Below are 14,658 nucleotides of genomic sequence, written 5' to 3'. Positions count from 1 at the left end.
GTTCGACCTACCAGCCAGTCAGCCAGCGTTACCTGCCTGTACCCGTCACGATCACTAAGCGAACCCGAGATCTCCGGGGGATGGGTAAGGCATCAGATAACCTACTAAGTAATGATCTCGTTATCGAAACTAGACCTCCCGAACGTGTGGTTGGCTGGAGCTTGACACTCACTTCTAACAAAGCAACCAACCAAATAGCCCGGGGCGCCACATGACCTAAATCCATTCATGGACAGGTTACTACAACGTTCAATGAGCCTCCCCAGTTACAAGTGTGAGTTCACTATCATCGTGGTGGAGAACGGGCCAATCCGGGGCAAACGTTCCATCATCGACGGTACGTCCGATGGTGTCCGATGCTATCCAGCTGAGGCCTTTGTTGCCTTTGCCACTATGAGGCTCCTCCTCATAATGACTGCGAAACCTGTATTACTCTAAGCGTCTCTATTGAATTCCTCCTGTTTCCGTAGATAAGTCCGTAAAAACAGAACTACATCCATCTCTGCTTATCTTCACCTCGAATCCAAATCTTACCCCTTAACAACTATCACATTATCTAACACACAATTTCCCAAATTCAATAAAACCAAAATGAGGCTTATCATCCGCGACAACTCCGATACAGCCAGCGCCTATGTAGCTAACTATATCATCGAGAGAATCCGACACTTCAATCCTACCCCGGCACATCCCTTTGTCCTTGGCCTACCTACCGGTTCAAGTCCGCTTGGTGTATACAAGATCTTAGTTGAGCAGTACAAGGCTGGAAATGTATGTGTGGGCTAGACGAATAATTTGGAGCTATAGCTAACTAGTTTAACTTAGATCTCCTTCGAAAATGTCGTCACCTTCAACATGGTATGAGATAATATTAATACATTCCCATCTATGAGGTATCTATATATGTCCGAATGCTAATGAATATCCAAAATAGGACGAGTATGTCGGTATCCCTCGAGACCATCCCGAGAGTTACCACTCTTTCATGTGGAAGCACTTCTTCTCCCACGTCAACGTGAACCCAAACAACGTGCACATTCTAAACGGCAACAACCCAAACCTTGAAGCAGAATGTGTGGAGTACGAGGCTAAGATCAAGCGTGCCGGCGGCATCGACTTGTTCTTAGGTGGAATTGGAGAAGACGGCCACATCGCCTTCAATGAACCCGGCTCTAGTCTGGCCTCAAGGACCCGTGTCAAGACACTAGCCTACGACACTATTCTCGCCAACTCTCGCTTCTTTGGAAACAACATTGACAAGGTCCCTAAGATGGCCTTGACAGTTGGCGTCCAGACCGTGCTTGAAGCGAGAGAGGTGGTTGTCATTATCCTCGGTGCTCGCAAGGCTCTCGCTTTACAGAGGTGCATTGAGCAGGGCGTTAACCACATGTGGACATTATCAAGCCTTCAGTTACATCCTCACCCCATGATAGTGTGTGACGAGGATGCAACGTTGGAACTGCAAGTGAAGACCGTTAAGGTAAGCATATCTTCGGGGTAAAATCTAGCGGCCATTAGCTAATTGATTATTATAGTACTTCAAGAGCATCGAGAAAGTTGCGAGGGAGCAGGGATTCGAGCAGATTTTGCCATCAACCATCAGAACCGGAGCGGGACCGATTCCTAAGACTGTGATCGACGAGGTTCAATCTCCTACGATTCTTGCACCGCAACCTATGACATCCCGTCTGTTGCGTGCTACTCCAGCAACTGAGTATCCGGTCCGGTCAGTGTCTCCGGATTTAATTCCGGACCGAATGGCGGACCGTGTCGGAATTCCTGACATCTCCAGGAGACTGACCCCGCAGCCCGAGGCACAACGAGTAGCTAGCGTCGGGGCGTAACGTGGTATTTTTCAACATAAGGGTAAATGTGTAGGATTATCGCATCACGGATGCCATGGTATGGTTTGGGTGAATTGGGCTTTTACAAGAGTTGAATTAACAGGTTAGGACAAAAAAATTGAAAGGTGATATTAGAGATTTGATATCAGTTACGGACTAACCAGGAGGTAGACTATCTACTTGCCAGAGTCGATTTCGTAGATAAGACGTACGTATGCAGCAGATTCTGTTAGTTGAGTCGGCGGTTCTATACCCATCTTCACGTGTTAAAGAACGCGTGAGGCATATAACATGTACACTCAAGATATGTACATATGATAGATTTAAGATACCCAAGATACCCAATATAGATATGATTTATTGTGTTCCAAGTGATTTTACTTGTTTTTTCGTCCGTTCGTGCTTTTGAAAGTCCCTATTGTCCTACTCAGGTGACCAAGCTTTACCACTCGGCACGTATCAACATTCCGGATTCATACGTCTCGTCCGCAGCTAAATAGAAGCGACAGGTATGTGCCTAGGTAAGTCGAAAAGAAGCGGTGGGTTATGTCGAATTCTCACGGATTAGCGTGCTATTCAAATCGGGGGAGTCCATTGTTTAGATAATAAGTAGGTCGGTAGGTAGTGGTAGGTAGTAGCTGAAAGCGCCATCGAAGCATTCCAAGGCATTAATGCTAGTAAGACAGTTTAATACTTGTACTAGTATCATATCATACATGTGAAGTTCATAGCGCAGGGGCATTTTTAAGTACCATATGTGACTTATCATATTAGATTAGGGGATCTCCCGTCCGTCTCCGCTAAAAAGCAATGGACAGCGGCATTGGAGAAGATATTAGATAAGCCTTGTGGGGATGTCCTTACTGAACTGGTACTTGAGAGCTTCCTCTTTTGAGACCGCCAATGGTAGGCTATGTACCTTAAGCATGAGCCCTCTAGGAATAAATCCTGAATCACAAGGCCTATGTTCCATCTTATACGATTTCATCCCCATATTACACAGCCTCTCATTTTAATACATTTAAGATGAAGGAGTCGGCTTATTTAATAATACGACTCCTCTCGAAGGGGAAGTTTAACAATTGTTGAATTCCGAAGTCAGCTCTTCAAAGCTCAAACTGCACGGTATATTTACCTACTTCATACTATACATATATGCCAAGATGCCTATCAAGATAGAAACGGATAGATTGGTTAGCCCTATATAACTAAAAGCTTAGAAGCTAATATTAGAGCTTCTATGAGCTTAACTATTGTCTATCACTGACACGACACTTACCTACCTACCTACCTAGCATAGAACCAATTCCGGGATAAGATCAAATGTTACTTGACTTATTTATCCTAAGATCAGACATGTCGGACGAACGAAAAGCAGAACGGGGACCTGCAGATATAATAAATCACGTTTATAATTATCTCCTAATTGTATTTAGAGAACTGGGGAACGATTGGCCGGGGGGATAAAATGAGGGGAAAGATCCATGGTTATTCAAATCTGCCATAGGTCACCCAGGTCCAATGACGCTACTAGATGATCATTGGAGATACGATCATCCAACCAGCTCAACCAACTATCACCGATACTACCCTGACTACCCTTGACTACCTACCTAGTTTATCCCCGCGTCCTTTTGATTCACTCTGTTACTCTTGCTATCTCTTCCATCTCGCGAAGGACCATAGACTTGCCGAGGAAGCACCTATAAACGAGTAGGTACTGATCATATCGCCGATCCAATCGTGTGCCTTACCACCCCTAGCTACCTCCTAACGGCGCATGTGATGTTCTGCGTCCCTGCTGCCGCCAAACTTCAGCTCATGATGTCAGGACGCCGCAGCTGATTGTACAACGACCCAATACCAATCTGGCTCTCTGCTCGTACACTATTTGGTTGCCTACCTGGATACGTAGCCGGCAGCCGGACGTATGCCACCTAACTCACCTAGATATGCAAGCCATGCAGGGTTCGACCTTAGGAACCTGTCCGATATGGCTGGTCCGACTTTCCCCCAACTTGCTTTTTTCGCCTTCTATCTGTTTGCTTCGCCTGTGCGCAGCCATGGCCGTCGGCCGTTGCATTCTTTACCAGGATAAGGGATCTGCTAAAAGCTGTCTCGTGCCCTTCTCTTTCCTTTCTAGTGACGGGGAATTATAGTAAATAAAAAGCTCGCTGCTGCCAAGTCTGGAGATAGGGAAAGATCTCCCCGAGCTCGATACCTCTTTGCTCAGTCATTAGGAACTAGGTAGATACTACGGTTGGCTTTAGATAGTCAATTAAGTAGGTCTTTTAATCTCGTCGACATGACTCCTACGTTTCCTTCTAGCTTTCGAACGAGAGGTAGGCCTGTGCTGGCCTTCCTCACGATCTTCTCGTTTTTCGTCCTCGGAGCTATCTTCGCTACTAAGATCGGTGGACCGGTACCGCAACGTGGTTTCGATCTCTCTCATCATGCGGCGCGAGCGAAAATTACGTCAGAGTCCAAGGCTAGGGCCGAAACGAAGGGCGATAAATACCTAATTGGCGTTGGGAAGGCCGATATCACCGGCCCCGTGGTTGAAATCAACTTTGCAGGATACGCCGATCTTTCACAGGTCGGCACCGGTCTTCGACAACGAATCTTCTCCCGAGCGTTTATCGTCGGCGATGTCAACAACCCGGCCGATCGGTTCGTGTACTTGGTTCTCGATGCGCAATCTGGCGATACGGCTGTGAGCTTCGGTATCTTCGACGGGCTTGCTGCGCTAGGAAGCGAATATTCTGTCTATAAGAGGGGGAACGTTGCCGTTACTGGAACACACGCTCATTCTGGACCTGGGGCTTGGTTTAATTATCTACTGCCCCAGGTCACCAGTTTGGGGTTTGATAAGCAAAGCTACCAAGCTATTGTCGATGGAGCTGTTCTGTCGATCAAGAGAGCTCATGAATCTCTAACCGAGGTGAGTGAAAGAGTTTATATATTGCGAGTTGCTTACACATGACTAACTTTTTTACTAGGGATATCTTGACTTTGGTATGATTTAAACTCGAACAGTCTAAGACGTGTCTCTAATTATTTAAACAGGGGCGGTGAATATCACGGATGGCAACCTCAGTCGAAGTCTCTATGCCTACATGGCTAACCCTGCCGAAGAACGAGCTCGATATGCGGACTCTACCGACAAAGAAATGACCGTCCTCAGGTTCCAGCGCGCATCGGATAGCAAGAATATGGGTATCCTAACGTGGTTTCCCGTCCACGGAACATCGGTTTATCAAAACAGCACCCACGTAACCGGAGACAACAAGGGCGTCGCGGAGATTATGTTTGAGCAGGCTATGGAGAGCGATGATTCCGCCGCTGACGGATTCGTAGCCGGATTTTCTCAGGCAAACGTTGGAGATACCACTCCTAATACGTTGGGTGCTTGGTGAGCATATATCCGTACAATTCTTTGGTTTTTGATTAGATATTAACCTCATTTAAGGTGTGACGATGGATCCAGCCAGCAATGCAGCTATGTTAACAGCACCTGCTCAAATGGTAAATCCCAGGCCTGCCACGGCCGCGGTCCTCTTTTCACCGAGCTCGATCTCGGAATTAAGAGTTGCTATGAAATCGGAAAGCGCCAATACAGTGGTGCTCGATCGGTCTATGTAAGTCATATATTCTCATTATCATAATAACTAGCGCTTATCCATCACCAGGATTCGCTCGATTCATCCGGTACTGCAGTAGTTGGTTCATCAGTGAAGTCTTTCCACTACTATCACGATATGTCCTTCTGGAAATTTCAGCTCGACAACGGAACCGAAGTACAGACTTGTCCCGCATCCCTCGGATACTCCTTCGCAGCCGGAACCACTGATGGCCCCGGTGCCTTCGACTTCACACAAGGAGACTCCGGGGAGCCGAGCGCAAGTCCCCTATGGGAACTCGTCAAGGACCTTCTACACGCCCCCACTCCCCAGCAGCAAGCATGCCAGAACCCGAAGCCCGTTCTCCTAGACGTAGGCGAGATGACAGCACCATACGCATGGAGCCCAAACATCATCGACGTACAACTCCTCCGCGTCGGCCAATTCGTCATAATCATCAGCCCCAGCGAAGCAACCACCATGTCAGGACGCCGCTGGCGCAGCGCCATCAAAGCCGTCTCTACACCTGATATCACCGGCACCACCGCCGAGCCGCGCGTCGTACTAGGCGGTCCAGCAAACACATACGCGCACTACCTAGCCACACCGGAAGAATACGGGATCCAGCGATACGAAGGCGCCAGCACGCTCTTCGGACCATGGCAACTCCCCGCGTACATAAACCTAACTGTAAGCGCGATCTCGTACCTCGCGCACGACTCGACGTCCTCGCCAGACCCAGGCCCAACACCCCCCGACAACCGCAACACAAGCCTAAGCTTCATCACAGGCGTAGTACAAGACAACGCGCCGCCAGGTAAAAAATTCGGCGACGTAACCGTGCAGCCGAAAGCGTCATACGCGCGGGGCGCAGTCGTAAACACGACCTTCGTGGCCGCGAACCCGCGGAACAATCTGCGTCTCGAGGGCACGTACGCGGCGATCGAGAAGCAGGACTCTGCGAGCGGGAACTGGGTCCAGGTTCGGGACGACCAGGATTGGAGTCTGGTGTACACGTGGACGCGGACGGATGTGATTCTGGGGTACAGCACTGTGACGATAAGTTGGGAGACGGAGCAGGATGCGGCTCCGGGGACGTATCGGACGCGGTATTTTGGCGATAGTAAGGCTTTGATTGGGGGGGCTATTACGGCTTTTCAGGGGGTTAGTGGGGGGTTTACGCTTTCGTAGGGGGATGGAAAGGGGAGAGGGGAGGAGAGGGATGAATAATGATTTATGTGTGGTGAGGGGGAGGGAGATTGTTTATAGCGAGTTACGTGCTGTTATGTGGGATGAGGATATCGCGGCTATGTATATGCCTACTTCGTAATATAATTACTATTTGGTTGCCGCTGGAACACATATGTTTACGTTCAAGGCTTGTGATTATATGATTGGAGACATATCGTTTAATGATGTTATATTCATACCAACAGCTGCACTGTTCATTATGTAGCCGTTCGTTATATTATATACCTGTATACGGGTACCTGGTGAGTATCATCACGTCGTTATACTCGTACGTCTTGATCCACGATCATGTTGGCGGCCTCTTAACAGTCAGCTTAAAAGGCTTCTTCAACCGGTCCATAGGCGTGATCCCGCTTCGCCCTAGTTTATCCGGCCGCTGTATGCCGCCGCCTCCCCTCCACCCGACTTTCGGTCCACAGTCTACCGTCGTCGCGTGGAAGCTCTTAGCCGGACGAGTGGGTTCTTCTGGGGGCTCCGTGTTTTCCTTCTCTGCTCCCGCGCTCGCTTTTTCTTCTCCTGGTTGCGGTTTAGTGGGCGAGCTAGAGAAGCAGGCGTATTGTTTTGGTTTGGGGGTTTGTTGTACTGTTGTTTGAGTAGGGGTGTAGTTTGTAGTTGGCCGGGTCGAGAGTTTCGAGGAGCCGAGCTTGTGGCTTGCTAGGTCGGGGGAGATCGTAGGAGGTGGTTTTGTAGGTTGGAGATCTTGGAGTGATGAAGGCAGAGAGAAGTGTCTTGTCGGTTGCCCGCGACCTCGCGGGATCTGGTAAGGGCGACGGGCGTTCGTCAGTTTTGAAGGGACAGGTGGTGAAATTTCGTCGGCTTGTTTAGATTTGTCATGGTCCGTTACGCCATACCCATATCCTATTAAACTCTTCTGGGAAGGAAGTCGGTTGGTTGGAGGCCTTTTCGTTGCCGCCCCCTGGGGGTTTGGGGCAGGCCTGGGGGCGGGTTTTGCTGCTTCCGCGGCAGTGACGTTTGCGTAATGAGCTCCAGCTGTTGTAAAACCAGACTGTGGAGGTTGTGGTACTGTAAATGAAGCAGACCTCTGCATTGTTGTTTGGTAAGGGGCTGCCCAGCCTTCGACCGATTCCTCGGCCACCTGAACACTAGGATGGCTAGTCTTTTGTCGTTTGTTCTGCCCAGGACGTTGATTGAACCTATGATTATTCACGGTATTCGAAGAATCTTGCCCATCCTTGCTCGGATCAATTGAAAATTGGTTATCTTCCACAGCCGCCATCGTAGGCATACCCTTGTATATGGCATCCTCTGAAGGGAGGGTCCTTCGTAGTATCCTAGCTATTTCCACCATTACCGAACGATCAAACGACGGACCCTTTTTGAGGAAATTCGAAGACGACAACCCGCTGACGAAAGGGGAGATCCTTGTACCATCTTTATTGCCCATAGTGTTCTGGGGGCAGCTTAAGTAAAGTAAGGCCTGAGCTCGAGTCATTGCCACGTATAGAAGACGTCGTTCCTCATTTCTATCCTCAGATCTTAAATGCGGGATAGATCCGTCATATACGGCAGGGATGAAGACGACGGGCCATTCTAAGCCCTTGGCAGCGTGTATTGTAGATACTGTAACCTGCAGTTTTGCTTCCTTATCTTTCTCATCAGTCTGTTTATCAGATGCCAGCGCAACATTCGACAAGAACCGCGCCAGTACATCGTCATCCGGCATTTGTTCTGTGTCCTCCAGAAGTGGAAGTAGATCTTCTTCTGGCTTGTCGTGATGCACGAACTCTGTAGCTAGGTTCACAAATTCTTCGACGTTTGCCCATCGTAGCTCGTACCCCGGACCATGGGCTTCTTCTAGATGCTTCTCGAATCGTAAGTCTTTGAGTAGCAGCATGATGATTTCGACCAGGTCAGATGGATCGCCCTTTTCTGGTCGTAGTTTACTTCGCAAATGGTTAATTAACTTGAACAGTCCCCCGCTGATCTTCTGTTCTGTTTGATTTCTGATGGTTGTCTTCGCTTTTCGACTGCCTTTAAAGTGCTGGTCAAGTAATTGCCAGAGGCTCATGTGATTCCGTTCAGCTTCCTCTAATAGAGATGTTATTGTCACGTCACCGACACCTCGTCTTGGAACGTTTATGATACGAGCGAGAGCGTCGTTATTATCGGGCTGGTGGATAACTCGTAGATAGTCCAGGATTGTCTTGATTTCGGCCCGTTCGTAAAATTTGAAACCACCAACCATCCTATAAGGTATACCTTTTCTCCCAAGAGCGGATTCGATGTGTCTCGATAACGAGGCAGACCGAAGTAATATGGCAATGTCGTCAAATTTGATCATGTCCCCAGACATCATCTTTATTCGCATAATCTCAGAAACAACCCACTCCGCTTCATCCATAGGGTTCTTCAGCATACGAAGGACGGGCCGAGTACACTTAGCATGGATAGGCAACAAAGCCTTCTTGTATCTATCTTCATCTTGTTGGATGACCTTTAGAGATACGTCGAGGATGGAACTTGACGATCTATAGTTTTCCTCGAGGGATATTTCATCGGTACCGGGGAAATCACGAAGCAGGCGATGGAGATTTCTTATTTCTGCCGACCGCCAACCGTAGATGCTCTGGTCCGGGTCACCAACTATCGTTATCCGCCGATTCTTCTGGGCGAAAAGCTTCATCAGATCATACTGGACCCCGTTTGTGTCTTGATACTCATCGATCAAGACAGTTTGAATGTTCTGGACACAGTCCGGATGCTGACGAAGCAGATCGACACAGCGAATAAGTAGATCATCGTAGTCGAGCAAATTCGATCGCTCTAGATGGGATTGGTAACCTTGGAAACATTCTTCGAACATTTGAGAGTTTATATCCTTGCCATCTTTAGCCTTGTTGGGCTTCTCGTCGGAAGTTCCCTTTGCTTTACGCTTACTGATCCAAGCACGAGCAGCAGCTGGATCAACCTGAGCTTCTAATCTCTTGCATATACGCTTGATAATGGCCCTCGAATCAGAGTCGTCCGCGATACCGAACTTGGGATCCAGCCCAATACGCTTTCCATGTATAGCCAGATACCTGCGAGCAATGCTGTGAAAAGTGCCGAGTACGATATTCTTTTCGCGCCCATCTCCAAGTGCCTCACCGAGACGCAGTTTCATCTCATTGGCTGCTTTAACGGTAAATGTTGCGACAATGACATCGCGTGGCCGGATACCAACATGATCAATCAACCAAACAACTCGAGATGTGAGCGTGTGAGTCTTGCCACTTCCAGGACCAGCCAATATAGCGACAGTCGATGATTGAGAGTTGACAGCACGAGACTGTGCCTGATTTAATGATTTGAATAAATCATTGTTGTTGGAGCCAGACATGGCTGCGAATTCTCGTTCATTGAAGAAAAGACGATTTAAAGTATCCGTTAATACCACTAACCTTCAAGAAATTGAGAATTAGCGACCATATTTTGGTCCTGACGACCATAAATTGTATGTCATGGCAGGGTTGAGGGGAGGAGGCAGACGCGTGCTGGATTACAAGGGTAAGGGATAAGACGCGACAGCTGTTTTTAGATCGGATACTTTAAGAACCGACACGGTACTTGCAGAGCGCCAGGTCAGGTGACTACCTCATTCAATTCCATCCATCATTACGACGCATGAATGAATTTTATTCTCATGAATGACCTTGTTAATTCATACATATGTTATTAATAGCAATTTCCAACTGAATTTTTAACTTTTTTAAGTGTACTTACCTCCTCTGGGTGCTATCTAAATATAATAGAGTTTGCAATTCCGAAGGATGTGTAACTCGAATTTACAGCCAATGAAATCAATTGACAGCTTACGTGTCCAGGCACGGGTCGCACAGGTCGCAAAGGGGCAGAGAGTTAATTGGAAGTTCCGGATCCGAAATCATCCTTTGGCATTGTTCAAATCCATATTCGAAACAGCCAACCAATCCACACGAGCTGACCTCAGAGAATCCTAGCCTCAAAGGATGAGGTTTGTGAGGGACGATTGTTTCTTCTTACCAGGTTTTTGGTTTTCAAGGATTAATAGCGATCTTAAGAAACGCTACGCATAACAATCTGATTTCGTTGCCGCCGCGCATCTTTCGATCACATACATTTGCCGGTATCGTCGGCAATAGGGAATATTCTCATTTTAGTGTTGTTTTTCGCTCATCACTTCATAAAATATTTACGAAGTCACATCCGTAAAATCGTCATCACCAAGATCTGATAATCTGATATGTTAGAGGATGTGATGAGATTGAAAAGGGAATGGCTAGCACTTTTTATCAACCTCTTTTAAGGCTTGGTCACCATGGTTAGGGCAAACAATTACCATTTTATTCCTTAGTGCCAACAAAAACCCTCTCTACCATCTACGAGATACCTGGATCCTTTTGGGGTCCAACCACGCCTCTGTCGGTAGAGACGAATTTGACCAATCGGTGATCATAAAGTCAGAGTGACCTGCAGAAGCGCAGGGGGAAAGGTGAGAGTGGCGGCGGGGTCGCTGATGTTGTGGAAGTTGACCGCCAATCACGTTCAATTCTCGGGTAGTTGGCGCTTAACTCCCTGTCGTCCCGATATCCTTATCCAACCAGAATTGGAAGAACGGGATCAACCACTGCCATCCGCAAAGATGAATTTGGCAATCTATCACCCTCAGTGGGCGTCCTCCCTGGGGGCCAGTCATGCATGGAGCCAAGTACCTAGAAGAGGTCGACGAGTGAGAGGCCAGTTCACACCACAAGCGCCAATGTTCGCATGTTAGCATCGCGGATTCTGGCCCACTTCGACACACTGCCGAACATCACCAGCCGCTATATACCCTTTGTCCTCCCTACTTTGTGTCTGACCTTGCTAAATCTCCATCAGGATGTGTTTCGATTGATCCGTCAGGAGGTTTGACTAAGGAGTCGGGATATAGTATTTTTCATGACGATCCGGGTCACACACAATGCAACTGGTGCTTTATAGAAAGCATTCCTCGCTTCAGTTTGTGCTACTTCTGTTTTTCTCAACATTCACTCCTTTTTGTTCTGCCAGCGTGATACAAGACCTTCATAGCAACTACTACGATCCGCCGCCGTCGCCTGAAGACGGTCCTCCACTCTCGGCCGGTGCCTTGAGGGATACAACTTACCTTCCCGCGCAGATTGGTGGTATAGTCGGATCATATGCTCTTTCACTCGTTGTAGTTGCTGCTCTCCTTCTTATCCTAGCAAAGAAGCGCCGCGAACACCTCACGGCAGGAGAAGAAGACCTCGAGGGCCAGTATCCATATTCATTCGCTTTTCCACCGCCTCAGCTCGCAGACGCCCAAAATACTCAATACGGCCTTGATCCGCCTAAATCGCCAATCAAGAATTTCTCATATCCGACCCCGCCAACACCATTGACCGACACAGGGCCGACAAGTCCTTACATTGTTCCGTCGCTTCATTCCACCAGCACTCTTGGTGTTAACCCGTTGGTAGACCCACGAGTCGTTGCAGCAGACCGCGAAATGGCGCAACAACAGCTAGAAGAGATGTACAGGCTCGTGATGGAGCAGGAGGCTGCGAAGGAAGCAGGTGTCACTTTAGATCAACCACCAGCGCCATTGTCGTCCCAACAACAAGCTCCAAAGCAGGGGATTCTAAAGAGGGGCAAAAATAAGCCCGCGAACCTCGACCTACAGGCTGGAGCAGAGAAACCTCAATCTAGAACATCTTCAATCTTATCTGCTTTTAAATCCCCTCGAAAGAAGAATGTAAAAGGTATCAGCATCTCGTCGCCAATCATGACACCGATGTCGGGTACTTTCCCGCGCCACGAGGAAGAAGAAATGAGCTCAATTCCGCCTCGTCATTACGCACCCGCATCCCCGCCTCCGATTCCGACAGATCAGATACCATATGCACGGGCCAGCAGGCAGCACATAGTGGCTCCTATCACTCCCCCGGATATCTCGCCCGAGAGCACTCAAAGCATTGACGAACGTCTGGGTCATATGCGCAATAACTCGCAGTATACAGACCCTGACCCTGTTTCTGCCATCTCCGCCATCTCGGATCGATCCACTGCACCGCTTGTTGGTCTACCTTCGTCACCAAAGCCAGGTGTCAACAGATTCCCTTCCCTGCCAGCGTCTCCAAAACCCGGTGCTACGTTCCCAACTTCACCCCGGTTAGAACAGTCTTTCTCGCGACCCAACGCGCCATCAGCAGTTCGAACTGGTGGGGCGCTCCCGCTGCGAGCTTACGAGCCTGCTCTCAGCTCTCCTTCGGCACAGACAACCAAGCAAACAACGTTTGAAAGGGCAATGCCTCTATCGCCTTCGGGATTACGAACCCCTTGGACGGGTGCACCAGTGCCTTACACACCATACCAGCCATTCTCGCCTGTGGTTCCAATTACACCATCGTTAGTGACGAAAGCAGACAGAAAGAGGATGAAGCAGTTACAGCCCAAGACACCAACCGTGGAGATGGTCAAGAGCAGTGACGAAATGTGGTAGACATGGGTTTAACGGGTTTATTGGGTTGCAATGATTGCAATGGAAGGTCTCGTAGGGCTCATCCTGGTCTGAGCCTGTTTCCCGGCGTTTTTTTATATGGGCTTGTGTTTCAAAATGTGATGAATGACGTAGAGGGATGGGATATGCCTACTTTCAGCCCCAAAGCTTTTTACTTGTTTATAATTCTATTATACCACTTTTTGAGAGACTCTTGAAGGAGTTAATTTAACGTTGGAGTTTCAATTATACATCAAAACCAATGGTTGTTTCTCTTCTCTATCGGGGCTCGCCGTTGAATATTTGGCAAACTACCTACCTAAGTACTAGTCATGCAGTATTACTCTATTGCTCTTTTCGCACTTCGAATCCACTGATTTAAGATAGCGCTTGCATGTGACCATATATACTCAATGTACCACAGGTATGTAATATGTAAATATTCAGGACTCAAGTGAGGCAAGCTAAATTTGCTAGATTTTATAGGAACACGATATACGGCATAAAGGAAGACTAAACCGTTTCTCATCGTTGTGGATCTAGCCAGGACTATTTGTTCCGCATTCGACATTCTCAACGCTTGATTGGCTAGGGAAGACCTCGGATAGATGGGAAACCTGGTAAACAGAAACTACGGATCCAAGCCGTCCATTATCGATGACGACTGGCTTCTTATTGCCCAACAAAGTACCTGTAGAAGAGACTTAAATCGGAAAGGAGTCGGTGTCGGTGGGAACCGAAAGCTGTAGTTGTACCAGACATTGAGACTATTAATCAATATAAGCAATATCGGTATAGCACTACGAAGCAGCCACCCGTCCAGAATGATGAGTTAAAATGCCCTAGAAACCTTAGAAACCCTTGAAAGGTGACACAGCATTGGGATATGAATGTATTTTATCACCTGCCTACCGGCTAAGAGGTACGGACGTAATCGGTGCGTACCCGGAAAACCTAGGCTCTCCCCTGATCCTTACCTGGTCCCTTTCTCCTTAGTGATCTTGTGCTTGAGCAAAGTGGGCAAGAGTGGGAAAAGTGGCTGGAACTCATAGAAATTGGCGAGTTATCAGTGGCTAGTGACACGTGGGTCATAGCTCCCCCACCAATAGAACGGTCTCGACAGACATGACGGCTAAGCCGAAGATCTTATGTAGCAGGCAAGACCTGCGAAAGAGTCGCAAGACCCGCCTCGAGGCCCATATTAATCAATTTATGGTCCGAGCGTCTCGATTAAGCCCGATCGATATCTAATCCGTACCCATGATTCTTCTAACTAAACTCATCCACCCATCGTATGATTCTCTCAAGCCCTCAAGCCTCCATCAAGAAATCCCCCGTCTTTTTCACTCTCGCAATTGGATTTTTCGCGCCTCGTTGACACTCCCGCCTATCGGATTCCAAGATCTCGGAAGAGCGAAATCTCCAATATCGCCGTGTGAGTGCGACGAAAGACAAGGTGTCTACC

The 14,658-nt window shown here is 48.2% G+C and overlaps 4 protein-coding genes across 4 annotated transcripts; all 4 read left to right on the top strand.

Annotated features, from left to right (window-relative positions):
• The first annotated feature begins 430 nt into the window (after nucleotides 1–430).
• Nucleotides 431–2,197, top strand: GGS22DRAFT_155953 (glucosamine-6-phosphate isomerase). The gene is made up of 4 exons (XM_047960293.1): nucleotides 431–771; nucleotides 826–858; nucleotides 935–1,480; nucleotides 1,536–2,197. Exons 1-4 carry the CDS (start codon nucleotides 592–594, stop codon nucleotides 1,842–1,844), a joined length of 1,068 nt encoding a protein of 355 aa, XP_047822300.1. The 5' UTR covers nucleotides 431–591; the 3' UTR covers nucleotides 1,845–2,197.
• A 1,722-nt stretch (nucleotides 2,198–3,919) lies between these two features.
• Nucleotides 3,920–6,874, top strand: GGS22DRAFT_97650 (Neutral/alkaline nonlysosomal ceramidase). Its single transcript, XM_047968587.1, has 5 exons — nucleotides 3,920–4,785; nucleotides 4,844–4,859; nucleotides 4,911–5,256; nucleotides 5,314–5,482; nucleotides 5,534–6,874. Exons 1-5 carry the CDS (start codon nucleotides 4,150–4,152, stop codon nucleotides 6,653–6,655), a joined length of 2,289 nt encoding a protein of 762 aa, XP_047822299.1. The 5' UTR covers nucleotides 3,920–4,149; the 3' UTR covers nucleotides 6,656–6,874.
• Nucleotides 6,875–11,561: 4,687 nt separating this feature from the next.
• On the top strand, nucleotides 11,562–13,326 carry GGS22DRAFT_97640 (uncharacterized protein). Its single transcript, XM_047968586.1, has one exon. It carries the CDS (start codon nucleotides 11,655–11,657, stop codon nucleotides 13,194–13,196), a length of 1,542 nt encoding a protein of 513 aa, XP_047822298.1. The 5' UTR covers nucleotides 11,562–11,654; the 3' UTR covers nucleotides 13,197–13,326.
• GGS22DRAFT_155945 (uncharacterized protein) lies at nucleotides 12,888–13,565 on the top strand. Its single transcript, XM_047960292.1, has one exon. It carries the CDS (start codon nucleotides 13,199–13,201, stop codon nucleotides 13,409–13,411), a length of 213 nt encoding a protein of 70 aa, XP_047822297.1. The 5' UTR covers nucleotides 12,888–13,198; the 3' UTR covers nucleotides 13,412–13,565.
• Nucleotides 13,566–14,658: the final 1,093 nt, after the last annotated feature.

This window comes from Annulohypoxylon maeteangense (assembly GCF_022496945.1).
Source record: "Annulohypoxylon maeteangense strain CBS 123835 unplaced genomic scaffold GGS22scaffold_3, whole genome shotgun sequence".
NCBI classification, from domain to species: Eukaryota; Fungi; Ascomycota; class Sordariomycetes; order Xylariales; family Hypoxylaceae; genus Annulohypoxylon; species Annulohypoxylon maeteangense.
Note: the sequence above shows the minus strand (reverse complement) of the source record. Positions and strands in the feature narration are given on the sequence as shown.